Raw genomic sequence first — 14,509 nt, 5'->3', positions numbered from 1 at the left:
ATAACCTTACAAGAGCAGCATTTTGCAAGTTTAGGATATTTATGACCATGAATGTTCTTTTTATTAATTACACTCTATTTCCTGTGGCTATAATGTGGTTTTAAAATCTATGTTCTGTTAGTAGACACAGTAAATGAGCAGTATGTATGCATTACTTGTTCCTGAGAAGCACAGTTTTCTACCGGATTACTTCTGCCAAATTATATTAATCATATTCAGATCATATAAAGCTCAGTTCATATCACAAATTGCCCTCAATGTAGCGTGTGTGTGCCTGATCTGAATCTCAAGTTTATTTTTCTTGCTGTGTTTAATCTGCATAATTATAGTTTTGTTGACTTCCAATTTCCTTCAAGCAGAGAAGCCCTTTGAAAACCAAACATTTAACTGTCTCCCCTTGCCAACAAAAAGAAAGATCTGAAAAAAAAAAAGAAAATTTGCATTAAATAGTTTAAGTCTATTCATTGTGAAATGGTTTCAGGGAGGTGCTGAGTTTGGGAAAAATTGTAAGAAATGTTGCCACCTTTGCCACATACTCAGTGTAAGCCACCTCTGTGACTGCTACAAGCAGTAAGGCAGCATTGATCTAGTAATAGAAAAATGCAGCATTCCAACAGTAAGAAGATGTAGTCCTGTTATATTATTCTGCCATAGATAGACTGTTGTGTCTAGTTTTGGTTACCTTAGTTTTTTTTCACATTCTATTTTTAATTTTTTAAAACATCTTTATTGGAGTATAATTGCTTTACAATGGTGTGTTAGTTTCTGCTTTATAACAAAGTGAATCAGTTGTACATATACATACATCCCCATATCCCCTCCCTCTTGCGTCTCCCTCCACCCTCCCTATCCCACCCGGCTAGGTGGACACAAAGCACGAAGCTGATCTCCCTGTGCCATGTGGCTGCTTCCCACTAGCTATCTATTTTACATGTGGTTACCTTGTTTTTATATTTTATATTCTCTTTTGCCCTGTTATCCATGTAACCGACCATTGGTGCATATTTTCAAAATAATTGATTGTATTTGGAATACAAAGGGAAAAGCTATCTGATCCGCATTATCTAAAACCCTAAACCATGCTTTTTTTTTTTAACAGCATCATTCTATAAGTTGAAAGCTATCCAATGAATCAAGAAAAATTAAAAGACTATTATTGTATTAATAATCAGAGGGTTCTAATGGACCATCTCCTAAGACCCTATAACAAACTTGTTCTCATTATAAGATAAAAGAAGTAATTGGCCACTTGTCATTTTTTGAGAAAATTTAAAGCATTCTATCATCTTAAAAAACTTTTCAGGGGCAGTTTAGAATTTTTTTATTAACAGCTTGCATTCGAAAATTAGAAATTTTATATTTGAGATATAAAACTAAAATACCTTGTCTTTTAAAATTATTTTCTATATTTTTTATTGTTATATCTGAACAAAGCATTCTAGCCATTCATTTTGAAAAACCGGAGCTAATAGAACTTTTTCCTCTATCCTCGATGTGATCATTCAAGTTTTCTATTAAAGTTAGAATCATTTCATTTTCAGCATGAGAGTTTTTTTTCCCCCATATTGGGAGTTACAGAGTAAAGCTTTATTAGAATATAATACCAGTATGACTGAGTAAAAAATCTTTGTTCTTAACATTGACTTACTTGAAAAGAAAATAGAAAATAATCCAGATATTTTTGTTTCCTTTCAGGTCTTCGGATAACTGTGCTTCTGACATCTTTCCTTATGGTTTTGGGAACTGGTCTAAGATGCATACCTATATCAGACTTAGTGCTTAAAAGAAGGTAAATCATATAAATAACTTAAAATTTTTCTCCACATTTTTCTCTTTCGTTATGAGTATATTATATATGTTTAGTTATAAGCTGTTAGTAAACAGTTCCATTTTTTAGATCAGTAGAGGGTCATATTTATAGTAGCATTTTTTTTCCTGACGTGATTAATTCAGTGGGCATTTATTAGTTGTCATGTGGAAGACACTATACTCGTTGTTGTGTAAATAAATAGAGAACAAGTTCATCTTCACACTATCTGGGAGCTATAACCATGGGAAAATAATAGTATAACATAAGGAAGAATAATGTAGTTAATGCCGTAGAAGATTTATAAAATTGCCCCAAGAGACTAAGGTAAGTTTTGGCTGAGGATATCAAAAGGAAGGGCTCATGAAGAAGGTGATAATTAAAGTAAGCATTGAAGGATACGTAGAATTTTGATAACTATAGTTAGGGGAATGATATTCCAGGGTAGAGGAACAACAGAAACAAAGGCACAGAGGCAGGTAAGCACAGGCCTCTTCCAGGATGGGGTAGGTAGCTTCATTTCTGTACAGCAGCATTTCTGTACCTGGGATCCATGGATTTATTCTCAGGGGCTGCAGGGTATATGAAGATTTAAAAATTTTTGTTTTCCTTTTGGTTATAATATTAAAAGATTTTTTAACCAATAATAATCTGTAATTAAAAGACATTTTTATTAACCAGGATGTCAGTTTCCTAGTGTTTATCTAACTGGGATCCTTGGATTTGACCTTAAGAGCCATTGAGAAAATTTTTCCCCTTAAAAAGGAGCATAAATTACTCACGTTTGGGAGACACTGGTGTAGAGAATAAGACATAAGAATGGAATATAAAGAGATGAGTTTAGAAAAGGGTATCTTGAATGTGAAGGATATTGATGCCATCCTGTAGAACTGTAGTTTCTCACTGGACAGTTGGGAGCCACTTAGGTTCTTAATCTGAGCAGCAATAGGATCAGATGTATATGAGGTAAACTATTGATTTGAAGTCTGTAGGATTGATTACAGGGGGTTGAGAGTGCCAGCAGGAGGCCTGAAAAGATGCAGTGAGAGCCCAAGCTGGAGTCATTGTTTTGCTTTATTTCTTTATTCGTTTATTAGTTCATTTATTCGACAAAATTCACTGAGCTCCTCCTGTGTGCCAAGCTCTCTTCTGCACATGGGGAATATAGCAGAAAACACAATAGAAAAATCTGTACCTCGTGGAGTTTACATTCCAGTTGGGGAGACTGGCAATAAACTAGATAAATAAGTTAAATATATAGTATGTGCTATGGAAAGAAAAATAAAATAGGAAAGAAGGATTTGAAATGTCAGTGGAAGGATGGTGAAATTTCAGAAAGAATGGGCAAAAAAACTCTTACTGGGAAGATACGTTTTGGGGAGAAAGCTTGAAGGAATGAATGGACAATGCATTATGTAAGGGACAAGCATTTCAGGCAGAGAGAAGAGCAAGTATAAAGGGTGGGAAGGGAAGAGCACACCTGGCAGGGAGGCTGGTGGGGCTGGAGCCACTGAACCAGGGACTTCATGGGAAGAGTGGTAGGAAATTAGACTAGCGCAGTTATGGGTGGTGGCGGGAGTGTGAGACCAGGTCCTTCAAGACCTCGTAAGGGGGCTTCCCTGGTGGCGCAGTGGTTGAGAGTCCGCCTGCCGATGCAGGGGACATGGGTTCGTGCCCTGGTACCGGGAAGATCCCACATGCCGCGGAACAGCTTGGCCTGTGAGCCATGGCCGCTGAGCCTGCGCGTCGGGAGTCGGGAGCCTGTGCTCCGCAACAGGAGAGGCCACAACAGTGAGAGGCCTGCGTACCGAAAAAAAAAAAAAAAAAAAAAAAGACCTCATAAGGCCTTCACCTTTTTCTGAGCTAGGAAATCATTAGCAGCTTTGAGCTGAGGAGGACGATGGTCACAGGCTGCTTTATTGAGAATAGACTGATGTTGAAGGTCTAGGGCAAGAGTGAGGAGACCAGGTAGGGAACCAGTAAAATAAACCAGGTGAGAGATGATGGTGGCTTGAGCCATAGTTATGGCCATGGTGGTGGTGAGAAGTGGTCAAATTCTGATTATATTTTGAAGGATTTGCCAGTGGATTGAATAAAGGGAATAAGAGAAAGTGAGGAGTCCAGAATGACTCCCTTGCCCTGGGAAGTTGTAGGAATGGAAAGGATAGCACAGATGCGAGAGAGAACATGAGAGAAAGACGTCAGAGGTGATATGATTGAGGTTGCACTCTGGAGGCTCTGAATCAATTGTTGATTCCATTAACAGAGACATGGGGCACAGGAGGAGGAAGGAATGGATTTTAGGTATAAGATGTTGGCTTTCATTTGGAACAGAATTTTTCACTTCAAAATAAATGCTGTTCCTGTTCAAATTTTCAAAATACGTTATCTTTCCAGAAAATTTAGAGTACATGTGTTTCATATTTTAAAAGGCAGATAGCAGAATCATTTGGGTTCCTGTGGAACATTGGTCTTCATTTCCTATCCTTCTGAGTGAGGTTTTAACAGATGAGTTTCATTGTGTTTGAGATGTTCTTAATTTTTCAAATATCCAGTTTTTTTAAAGCATCTACAGTCTTTAAGTACAGATTTCAGTGTAAGCTTAAATTCAACAATGAGTTCTTTAAAAATGCCTACTGGTATTTTTGTTAGTTTTTCTTCTGTTTGTGCCATCCATTCTATTGCTTCTCTCTAATCTTATATCCCTTCATATTCTTTTCAGATGTAAAATTATAGGAATAATAAAGAGTTGACTCTGTTGGTAGAGAAAATGGTATGAAAAATAGAGCTCATAAAGAAATGTAAACAAAGATAGGAAAGGAAAGAAAGAAAAATAAAATAAAGAGTAACAAGAGGGCTTCCCTGGTGGCGCAGTGGTTGAGAGTCTGCCTGCCGATGCAGGGGACACGGGTTCGTGCCCTGGTCCGGGAAGATCCCACATGCCGCGGAGCGGCTGGGCCTGTGAGCCATGGCCGCTGAGCCTGCGTGTCCGGAGCCTGTGCTCCGCAACGGGAGAGGCCACAACAGTGAGAGGCCCGTGTACCGCAAAAAAAAAAAAAAAAAAATTATGAGAGATTGAACCTTTCATAAAAAGAAAGTAGAAGTTGAATTTTCTGTCTTTGTGCCTTCACCTATAAGGAATGTTAGGATATTATCCCCTTGAAATGAGACTTCACTTTATGTCCATACATTATTTCTTTAGAGCAGTATTATTAACAATGCATATGCAGCTATTAAAATGAAAATGCTGCAATTAGAATGCGTATTTTCACTAGTAGTTTCAATAGATCACCACTTTTAAGCTTCAGTCTCCATGACACTGAAGAGGAGGGGATAGAGACCTTTAGTAGGCATTTCGCTAGCACTGAAACAAGTATTCAGCGATCTTTTTCTGTGCCCTGTTCCACTTGGAGCTTTTTGAGCTTCTGACCCAGCCTTCTGAACAGTGTCCCTGCACCCTTTACTTCCTGTATTTTATCTTCTATGAGTCTTAAAGACATGAGAGTAGCAGCTTTCTGACAAGCCCTTTCCTCAATACACCTATTATTACCACCTTCCTAACCGTGGTCTACCTCTTCATAGTATCAATATTTCTTTCATCTGCAGAGTACCAATGAAAATTCAAGAAAAATTATTTTGCCACTTTTATTAACATCACAAATAAATAAAGAACTTAGAATAATGAACTATAAAGCATGTTTTCTATGATTGGGAAGCAAATCATACCAAAAACATTACAGGTGGCGTTGCTCTATCGCACCAGGTGGCATTACTTTATAGTGTGAAATACGATATAGCATGCCCAGTAAACAATTTACAAACTTCTAGAAGGTGAACTTATAGTAGGTCATATCTGCTTTTAATCATAGGGTGTATCCAGTGACTCTCATAACATTATCTTTCAATTCAGTGTAATTTTCATTAATATTAACAATAGGTTACTAACATGTGTTAGATAGTTAAATAGTATGGTTCTAGTAAACACAGATTTTCTAGAAATACACTCCATTGTGAAATGCTTTGTAGCTGGCAATATTACATTTAAAATGACCATACTAGAAAAGACGAATTGTTTAGTAAATGGTTTTATGATAATTGCTCAGCTATCTGAAAAAAAAAAATGAAGAGCCCTAAATCTCTGCCTTACCACTTAAGTAAATTCCAGTTGGATCAAGCATGTAAATATAAAAAATGAACCATAGAAGTATTAGAAAATGAGACTCATTTTTAATAATCTTAAAATGGGGAGGACCTTCCAACTAAGACACAAATCCCAGAAGCCATAGAAAAGCTTAATACTTTTGACTACATAAAAATGTAGAATATCTGCAGGATTAAATACACTATAAAGCAAAGTCAAAAGGCAAGTTAAAAACTGCGAAATGTTTGCAACAATAAGACAAATGGATAATTTCCTTAGTTGAAAAGAACTCTGTTAAATCAATAAGAAAAATAGCAAGTCGGTAGGAAAATGGGTAATAGATATGAGCAAGTAATTACAGAAATTGAAATACAAATCTTAAGATGCTCAACCACTTCATCATAATTAAAGAAATGAGGGCTTCCCTGGTGGCACAGTCGTTAAGAATCCGCCTGCCAACGCAGGGGACACGGGTTCGAGCCCTGGTCCAGGAAGATCCCACATGCTGCCGAGCAACTAAGCCCATGCGCCACAACTACTGAGCCTGCGCTCTAGAGCCTGCACTCCAGAGCCCGCGAGCTGCAACTACTGAAGCCCGCGCACCTAGAGCCGGTGCTCTGCAACAAGAGAAGCCACCACAGCGAGAAACCTGTGCACCGCAACTAGAGAAAAGCCTGCACACAGCAACGAAGACCCAACGCAGCCCAAAATAAATAAATAAATAATTTTTTTTAAAAAAAGAGGCAAACCATTTAAAAAAATAATTAAAGAAATGAAAATTAAAAGAGCAATAATATGTTGTTTATAGGCAAAGATGAAAAAGTATGATAATGTGCTGTGTTGCCCGGGGTATAGGGAAAAATAGGCATTGCTGATGTGCAAGCAATTTGGGGCATCCTATTTAGAAGGCATTTTTGCAGTATTTATCAAATTTAAAATGCACATGTCCTTTAACCCAATACTTGTCATTCTAGAAATTAGCCCACATATAAAGCTCTACCAGTTTGTAAGGAAAATCACATTTGTGTGGCTTTGCCTGTAATAGCAAAAGGCTGGATGCAACCCAAATGTCTTCCACAAAGGACTAGTGATGGTGAAGTATATAGTGGAATACTATGTAGCTGTGAAAAGGAGGTGAAAGTTCTATAAATGATGATTTGGAAATATCTCCAAGATATATCATTGAGTTTTATAAAAGACAAAGTTTTTAATGTTATGTTTAATATATTCCTACTTAGAAAAAAAGTGGGAGGGATGTATTTGGTAAGGACTGTTTCTGAAAGAAACCATTACCATTGGTTGTTTCTGAGGAGGAAGCCTGGGAACCTGGAAGTCTGGGGTGGAAGGGAGATTTACTTTTTGTTTTATACTCTTTTCTCTGCTTGAGAATATTTTTACCATGTGAATATATCACCTTTTGGACTGAAAACACTAGTTAAGAGAAACTAAAATGAACACATCAGATCTTCAATAATGAGAATAAGAGAAGGAAAGGCAAGGAAGGGTTATATGTAAATTTCCCCAGTATAGAAATATAAACCCTTTGATATAAAAATGAACAATTGGTAGATTTAAGAACGAAGACTCTTCTCTGTAAAACACATAGGATTCTGATCAGTGTGTTCTAAAAGTATGGTCCACAGATAAGCTGCTTATTAAAAATACAGATCCCTGGGCCCCACCCCAGTCCTACTCATTTAGTCTTAACAAGTTCCTTTAGTTAATTTTATACTCATTTTAAGTTTGACAACCTGACTGCCCTAGGTGCGTAGCATCCTCACTTTAACTAGTAACTGCATTGTGCTTGCCCATCCTACAGTATAATCACATAATATTTTTAATGTCTTATTTTAAAGCAGATTCTATTTAATAGTTTTATTTGCAATTTGACTCTTAAAACTCCAGAGGTCAGATTTCATGAATATATTTCTCCATGATGGTCAGCTGGGATTCAGATAAGAAAGATTGGTAGGAGATTAACTCCTCATAATAAGCATTTAACAGGGGAAAAAGCCAATAGAAGATATGTAAAGTGATCTTTAGAGTTTTGGAAGATACTTTTTTTCCCTTTTGATTGTCTTTGGAATGTGATTATTTCTGAGACATTTCTTCTAAGGACCTATAATATCATATATGAATTTTTAAATTTACTTTTTTTGTTGTTAAATATACATATAGAAGAGTACATAAAACATTTATGTACAGTTTAGTGAAATAATCATGAAAAAGACAGCTATGTACCCATCACCCAGGTTACAAATCCAAAAATCCCCTGAGACCCCCTCCCTGATTTATAACCCTGTCTCTCCTTACTGTACATAATCATAATCACAAATGTTGATAGGATTTTCAGAGTAAACTGAGTTGAAAGTTATGGAGAATATATTCAAAGTCTGTTGCAAATGTCTGTTTATTCTTTTCTTCTGAATAAAGATTTGCCATAGATTTTTTTTCCTATTAATATGGAAAGGCACAAACAAGTAAAAGATTATTTTATCTGCAACAGAATGATTACAGGAACAAAATAGGCCAGAAGTAGACATTGGTAATAATTTAACATATAATAATAAACACATAAATCAGTAGGGTTACTAAATAAAGCATATTTTATTAAATAGATCTATCTATTATGTGTTTGAGCAAATTGGTTACGTATTAGAAAAAGAAATGTGGATACTTAACCATACAGCGTGCATTAAAATATATTCCTGATGGATTGATGAGCTTCATAGTTAAAATGAAACAGTGTAAGGGAAAATTAATCTTATCCCTAAAGAGATTGCTTTTCCAAGTATAAAGACAGTGAAAGAAATCATAAGGGAAGCATTTGTAGATTTGACTACATAAACATTTGAACCCTCATGTTTCTAAAAGAAATCATAAAATTAAAATACAAACTAGGAAAAATATGTGTTGCAAATATGATATCTAACTTATAAAATAATATAAAAATATAAGCACTTCTGAAAAGAGAATGGGAAAATGAACATAATAGACATTCTTAACAAATGTTGGTTTGCAGATTTCAGATTTCATTATTTAAATTCGTAACTCGGCAGTCAGCATTTATTGACAGTCTGTATTTGTAAAGCATAGGCTAAGCTGTGTAAAGAGATAAAAAAATACACAAGCTCAATAAATAGAAGTTTATTTTTCCACCAAGAAACAGTCTAAAAGATAGTGGGCTGCTCCAGGCATGTAGAGAGCTCTGTTCCAGGGACCCAAGTTCCTTTTCTGTTGTTCTAACATCCCCTGGGGTGATATCCTTGTCCAAGTGGTCAAAGCTGGCTCATCGTCAGTGCTTTCATTGTAGCCCACAGGAAGGGGAAATAGGACATCCAGGGCAAGTGACTACGTCTTTAGGTGATGACTAGGAAGCTGTATGTATCAATTCTACTCACATCCCATTGGTACAGACTTAGTACATGGCGACATGTATCCGCAAGAGGAGCTGGAAATGTAGCTCAGCAGCCATGCCCCCAGTTAAAATGCAAGGATGCTTAAAAAAAAAAAGATATAGCTATCACAGCATAAACAGAAATAATGGTACAAGGCACTAAATTGGCACTAAATTAAGCAGTACTCCTCTGGGTAGGAAATCTCAGCTAGAAACAAGTACTTCCTGTTAGGAAGATTGTGGAAGTCTCATTTTTGCCATGGAATGTCACATTTGATTTCTTTTTGTAGAAGTGGGAGGATTTGTTCTCTGTCCCAGGTAACAAAGTTGGTTTGAAAGTAATTTTAAGAAATAACAACAAAAAATGCATGGATGCTGTAACAAAAGAAAGGGAGAATGGATGTAAGGACACAGTTAGTAGTCTCTGCTATCAAATGTCTCCATGTATCCAGGTACCCCCTCTTCCCATGCAAAAAACATATTCATCTTTCTTCAAAGGATAAGACCCACAGTCCAGTCCAGTTATTGTGTCCAACTCAAAATCCAGAGTCTCTGGCTTCTATCAGGTCTTTGTGGTTCTCTGGGAGTGACCCCTTTGATTGTTCTTTGTGATTTTGGCTTTATCCTCGGGAAGGCTCTTTTTTGGTCCATTCTTCTTAGTGAATACACCTGAAGTTGGAGGCTATGCCATTCTTAGGGGCTACACAGCTGTGGTGTTTCACTTTCTGCCTGATACTGATTTGGGGACCTCAGGATTACTTTAGGAATCAAGCATCTTAAAGCTTCATAGAACCGTTTTGCGGTGTCTTTGGTGATACACTTCCCTCAAACATTTAGTAGGCTTCTCTATTTACATCCAGTGGGTTCATGTAAAGGTAGCCACATCCAAAGATTTTTACTTATGGCTGTGTTTCTTACACCTGCTGAATCTCCTTTCCTTTACTCCTTCTGTGCTCAGCTCATCCCTTTTCCCTCAATTTCGTGGTGGCTGCCAGGATGCCATCTGATAAAAGGACTGGGTAGGAAAATAACACCTTTAATTTGATCTTTGCTGCTAGACAGGCTCTGAAGGATGTTATTTCCTGCCATTTTAGGATACAGAAGCAACCTGAGGCTTCAAATTCCTGGATTCTCATTAAATTTGGATAGTAGGCCTTGGGCAGAGAGAAACCCCCTTAGCAGAGCTCTTGTCCCTTCCGTCTGTGCTTGCAAACCAGCTACCACTTGCCTGGCTCCATCTCTCTTGTAGTGCCATCCTAAAAGCGGCAAGGGGCAGGAAACAGAGTAGTGTTCTGATTTTTTTCCAGCCAGTTCCAGGTAATCACAAGCAGTGGTTTTGCTGCATCTCACAAGTCACCTGCCTTTTCAGCCTGCAGCCTAACCACTAAATCAGTGCCAACTATGTTATGCCTTTCTGAATGCAGAATTCTAATTCTGGAGCTAATTTCTCCATCAGGGAACAGTTAAGCTGTTATAGTGAGGAGTCTCAAAATATAATGGCTGAAACAAGATAGTATTTCTTTCTTATGTGATAGTCCAGAGTTGGCAGGTGGGCCAGGGCCTAGGCACCTCTGTTCTACAAAGGAACCTAAGTTCCCTCTATCTTGTTGCTTCCCTAGGGAAATGCCTTGGCAGGACAGTCCAGAGTGGATTTATCCACACTGTAGTAACATTTCATCCCACAGGAGGAGGGAGAGGGAGACCAGGGAGAGCATTTTATCCTCAAGGAGGTGACCTTGAAATCCTCCCACTCTCATCACATTGGCCCAAACTTGGTAACAAGACCCCACCTCACTGCAGGGGGAGCTTGGAAATGCAGACTGTAGCTCACCCCAGCACAGACTTGGGGTGCTCTGTAATTAAAAGGAAAATAGAGAGAATGGACACTGGGGGATAGTTTATTGTCTCTACCACAGGCAAACTGGCTGTTTAGGGGGAAAAGTTCAGTTTATATCCTCTTTTTATACCATGCATCAAAATAAATTCAGATGAATTAAATGGTTAAATATTTAGTTGGAAAACAATATATAGGAATATTTATCTGATCTCTACATAGGAATTTTTTTCTAAAGCATGAAAAACAGGAAAATTATAAAGAGAAAAATTGATCTGACCACTTACAAACTGTTGAGTGTACAAATTGTTAAGCTTAAAACAAAATTGACCAACAGGAGAAAATATTTGTCAAAATAAGGGCAAGAACAGGTAAATAATACAAATAAATATATTAAGCACTCATTGAAAATAAGAAAAATTGTAATATACCAATGGGAAAAAAGACCAGTAGTCAAAAAAAGAAATGCAAATTAAAACAAGGAGATCCCTGGACTTCCCTGGTGGTGCAGTGTTTGAGAGTCTGCCTGCTGATGCAGGGGATATGGGTTCGTGCCCTGGTCCGGGAAGATCCCACATGCTGCAGAGCGGCTGGGCCCCTGAGCCATGGCCGCTGAGCCTGCGTGTCCGGAGCCTGTGCTCCGCAACGGGAGAGACCACAGCAGTGAGAGGACCGTGTACCGCAAAAAACCACACACACACAAAAAAAACAAGGAGATCCCTTTTGGCCTTACCAAGTGTGACAGACAGAATAATACCCCCATCCCCCAAAGATGTCCATGTTCTAATACCCGGAACCCGTGAATGTGTTCTGTTACATGGCAAAAGAGAACTACGATAGTAGGTGGAATTAAGTTTGCTAATCATCTGACCCTAAAATAGGGAGATTATCCTGCGGTATCCAGGTGGGCCCAATGTAATCACAAAAGTCCTAAAAGGAGAGATAGAAGAGGAAGTCGGAGAGATGCAGTGTGAGAAGGACTCAAACCACTGTTGCTGGCTTTGAAGACAGAAGAGGGGGGCCAGGAGCCAAGGAATGCAGGTGGCTGCTAGAAGCTGGGAAAGACGAGGAAGCATATCCTTCTCTAGAGCCTCCAGGAAGGAACATAACCATGCCACACCTTGAGTTTAGCTCAGTGAGACCCATGTTGGACTTCTGATTTACAGAAATGTAAGAGAATAAATGAGTGTTGTCTTAAAGCCACTAAGTTTGTGGTAATTTGTTATAACAGCAATAGAAAACTAACACACCAATTTTGTGTGTATGTGTGTAATTTTTATTTTTCTATTAAACATTTTTTTTTAATTTTTTTCTTTATTTTTAGGTGAGTATTTTTTAAATAGTGGTATTCAATGCTTGGTGAGGCAGGCACTGTTGACCACTACTGATGGGACTGTAAATTGCTACAGGCTCTTCTGAAATACAACTTTGGAGTATATTTCATAAGATCTAAAATGTTCATACCCTCTGACTTATCGACCCTAAGGAAATAATTTGGAAATGGCAAATATTTTTATACAAAGGTTATCACAACACCATTATTAATATTAACAAATAAGTAACAAACATTAGGAAAATGTTAAATGAGTTTTTGAACATCTGTATGATAGACTATCAGTGGAGCTATTAACAATTATGATATAAAGAATGAAATGAGAAATGCTTATTATACACTGTAAAGTTAAAATGATTTAGTGCATAAAACTGTATATTCAATTTGATATCTATGATTACCTGTGCCTGTCTTGATTGAGAGATGCATTGGAAAAAAAAACTGAAAGAAAAAAAGACTGAAAAATCAAAATATTAGGAATGGTTATATGAGTTACTGAATCATTGAATTTATGGACTTTTTCTTCTCTATGCACTTCTTTTCTACTACGAGTATATATATAAAATACTTTTAAACTAAGAGGACAAAATAAAAGTTATGAGACAAAAAAAACGTTATGAGACAAAATGGGGGGGAGCTAGGTCTCTCTCAGACCAGGACTAAGTCCATTTTTCTCCCGAGCTTTGCTGAGAGATTATCGTATTTGGCCTTAATAAAAATCCTGTGAGATAAAGTACGTTTGGGGAAATTGAAATGAAAGAGAATAAGTGATTCACCAAAGATTATACAGTTAATAAATTTAGATAAGTCTAGAAGCTGAGTCTTTTGATATCTAACCCAATATTCTTTTCACTGTGTTTTTTAATGAACTTTCTGTAACTGTACTTGATATGTTATTATTATAAGCTTCTTTAGGCCAAGACTGTAGTTCTTATCTTTATATTCCTTTTAGTGTCTGCTGTAGGTGCCTTGACCATAGTAGATATGCAGTAGATATTTTTAATTGGATCATAATTGGCCAAAATTATTAAAGGGTACAAAAGGGAAATAGATTTTCATAAAAGAAAACTGAGGCTATGGTAAAAATCTTTAGAAAGCTCATTCCTTTTCACCATTTCAGTCTGTTTCTCCCTTCCTAACTTCCTTTTTCCTGTAATTAATTCATAGCATCTCTGACCCTTTTTATTGCCTTTTTGGGCTAAATAAAGGAAAACTACTTCTAGCACTTTAGACCATTTTCAATATCCAGGAAATCCTGTAACACATGAGTTTATTCTCATGCAGGATGATTAGGAATGGGGAATTGGGAGAAAGCTTGTGAACCATTGGCATATTGAGTGTTAGAGATAAGTATTCTTATTCTAAATCATTTCTCATTAAAAATACATAGAATTTAAGTTAAGAATGCTGGATTTACACTGAGGAAATACCTGCTCAGTTTCTAAAAAGCCAACTCGCTAATGTTATCCCCAGTGCTAGTCATAATAAAGGTTTATAAAGTACATCTCTGCATAGAATAAAAATATGCCAGCCCATGCACCGCCACAAAGAGTAACGCCTACTCACCACAACTAGAGAAAGCCCATGTGCAGCAACAAAGACCCAATGCAGCCATAAATAAATAAATAAATAAATAAATAAATAGCTAATAAGAACCTGCTGTATTAAAAAAAATTAAACTTAAAAAAAAAGGGGGCTTCCCTGGTGGCTCAGTGGTTGAGAGTCCACCTGCCGATACAGGGGACATGGGTTCGTGCCCCGGTCCGGGAGGATCACACGGGCTGCAGAGCGGCTGGGCCCGTGAGCCATAGCCGCTGGACCTGTGCGTCTGGAGCCTGTGCTCCGCAGCGGGAGAGGCCACAACAGTGAGAGGCCCGCATACTGCAAAAAAAAAAAAAAAAAAATTTGTGGACTGGTGAAATCACATTTAATTTTGATTTCTAGTCCTGGCTTAGCCATTAGCTAGTTATATGACTTTGAAACTCCCCTCACAAATA

General features: G+C 37.4%; 1 protein-coding gene across 1 annotated transcript in view; it reads left to right on the top strand.

Annotated features, from left to right (window-relative positions):
• The window catches only part of SLC49A4 (solute carrier family 49 member 4), a 102,540-nt gene that overhangs the window by 7,979 nt on the left and 80,052 nt on the right, over positions 1–14,509 (top strand). The window contains exon 2 of the mRNA XM_079922596.1: positions 1,696–1,789. Coding sequence (XP_079778722.1) covers positions 1,696–1,789 — 94 coding nt within the window. The remainder of the gene's footprint in view (positions 1–1,695; positions 1,790–14,509) is intronic.

This window comes from Stenella coeruleoalba (assembly GCF_951394435.1).
Source record: "Stenella coeruleoalba genome assembly, chromosome: 5".
Taxonomy (NCBI): Eukaryota; Metazoa; Chordata; class Mammalia; order Artiodactyla; family Delphinidae; genus Stenella; species Stenella coeruleoalba.
This window is presented reverse-complemented; position numbering and strand designations above follow the sequence as displayed.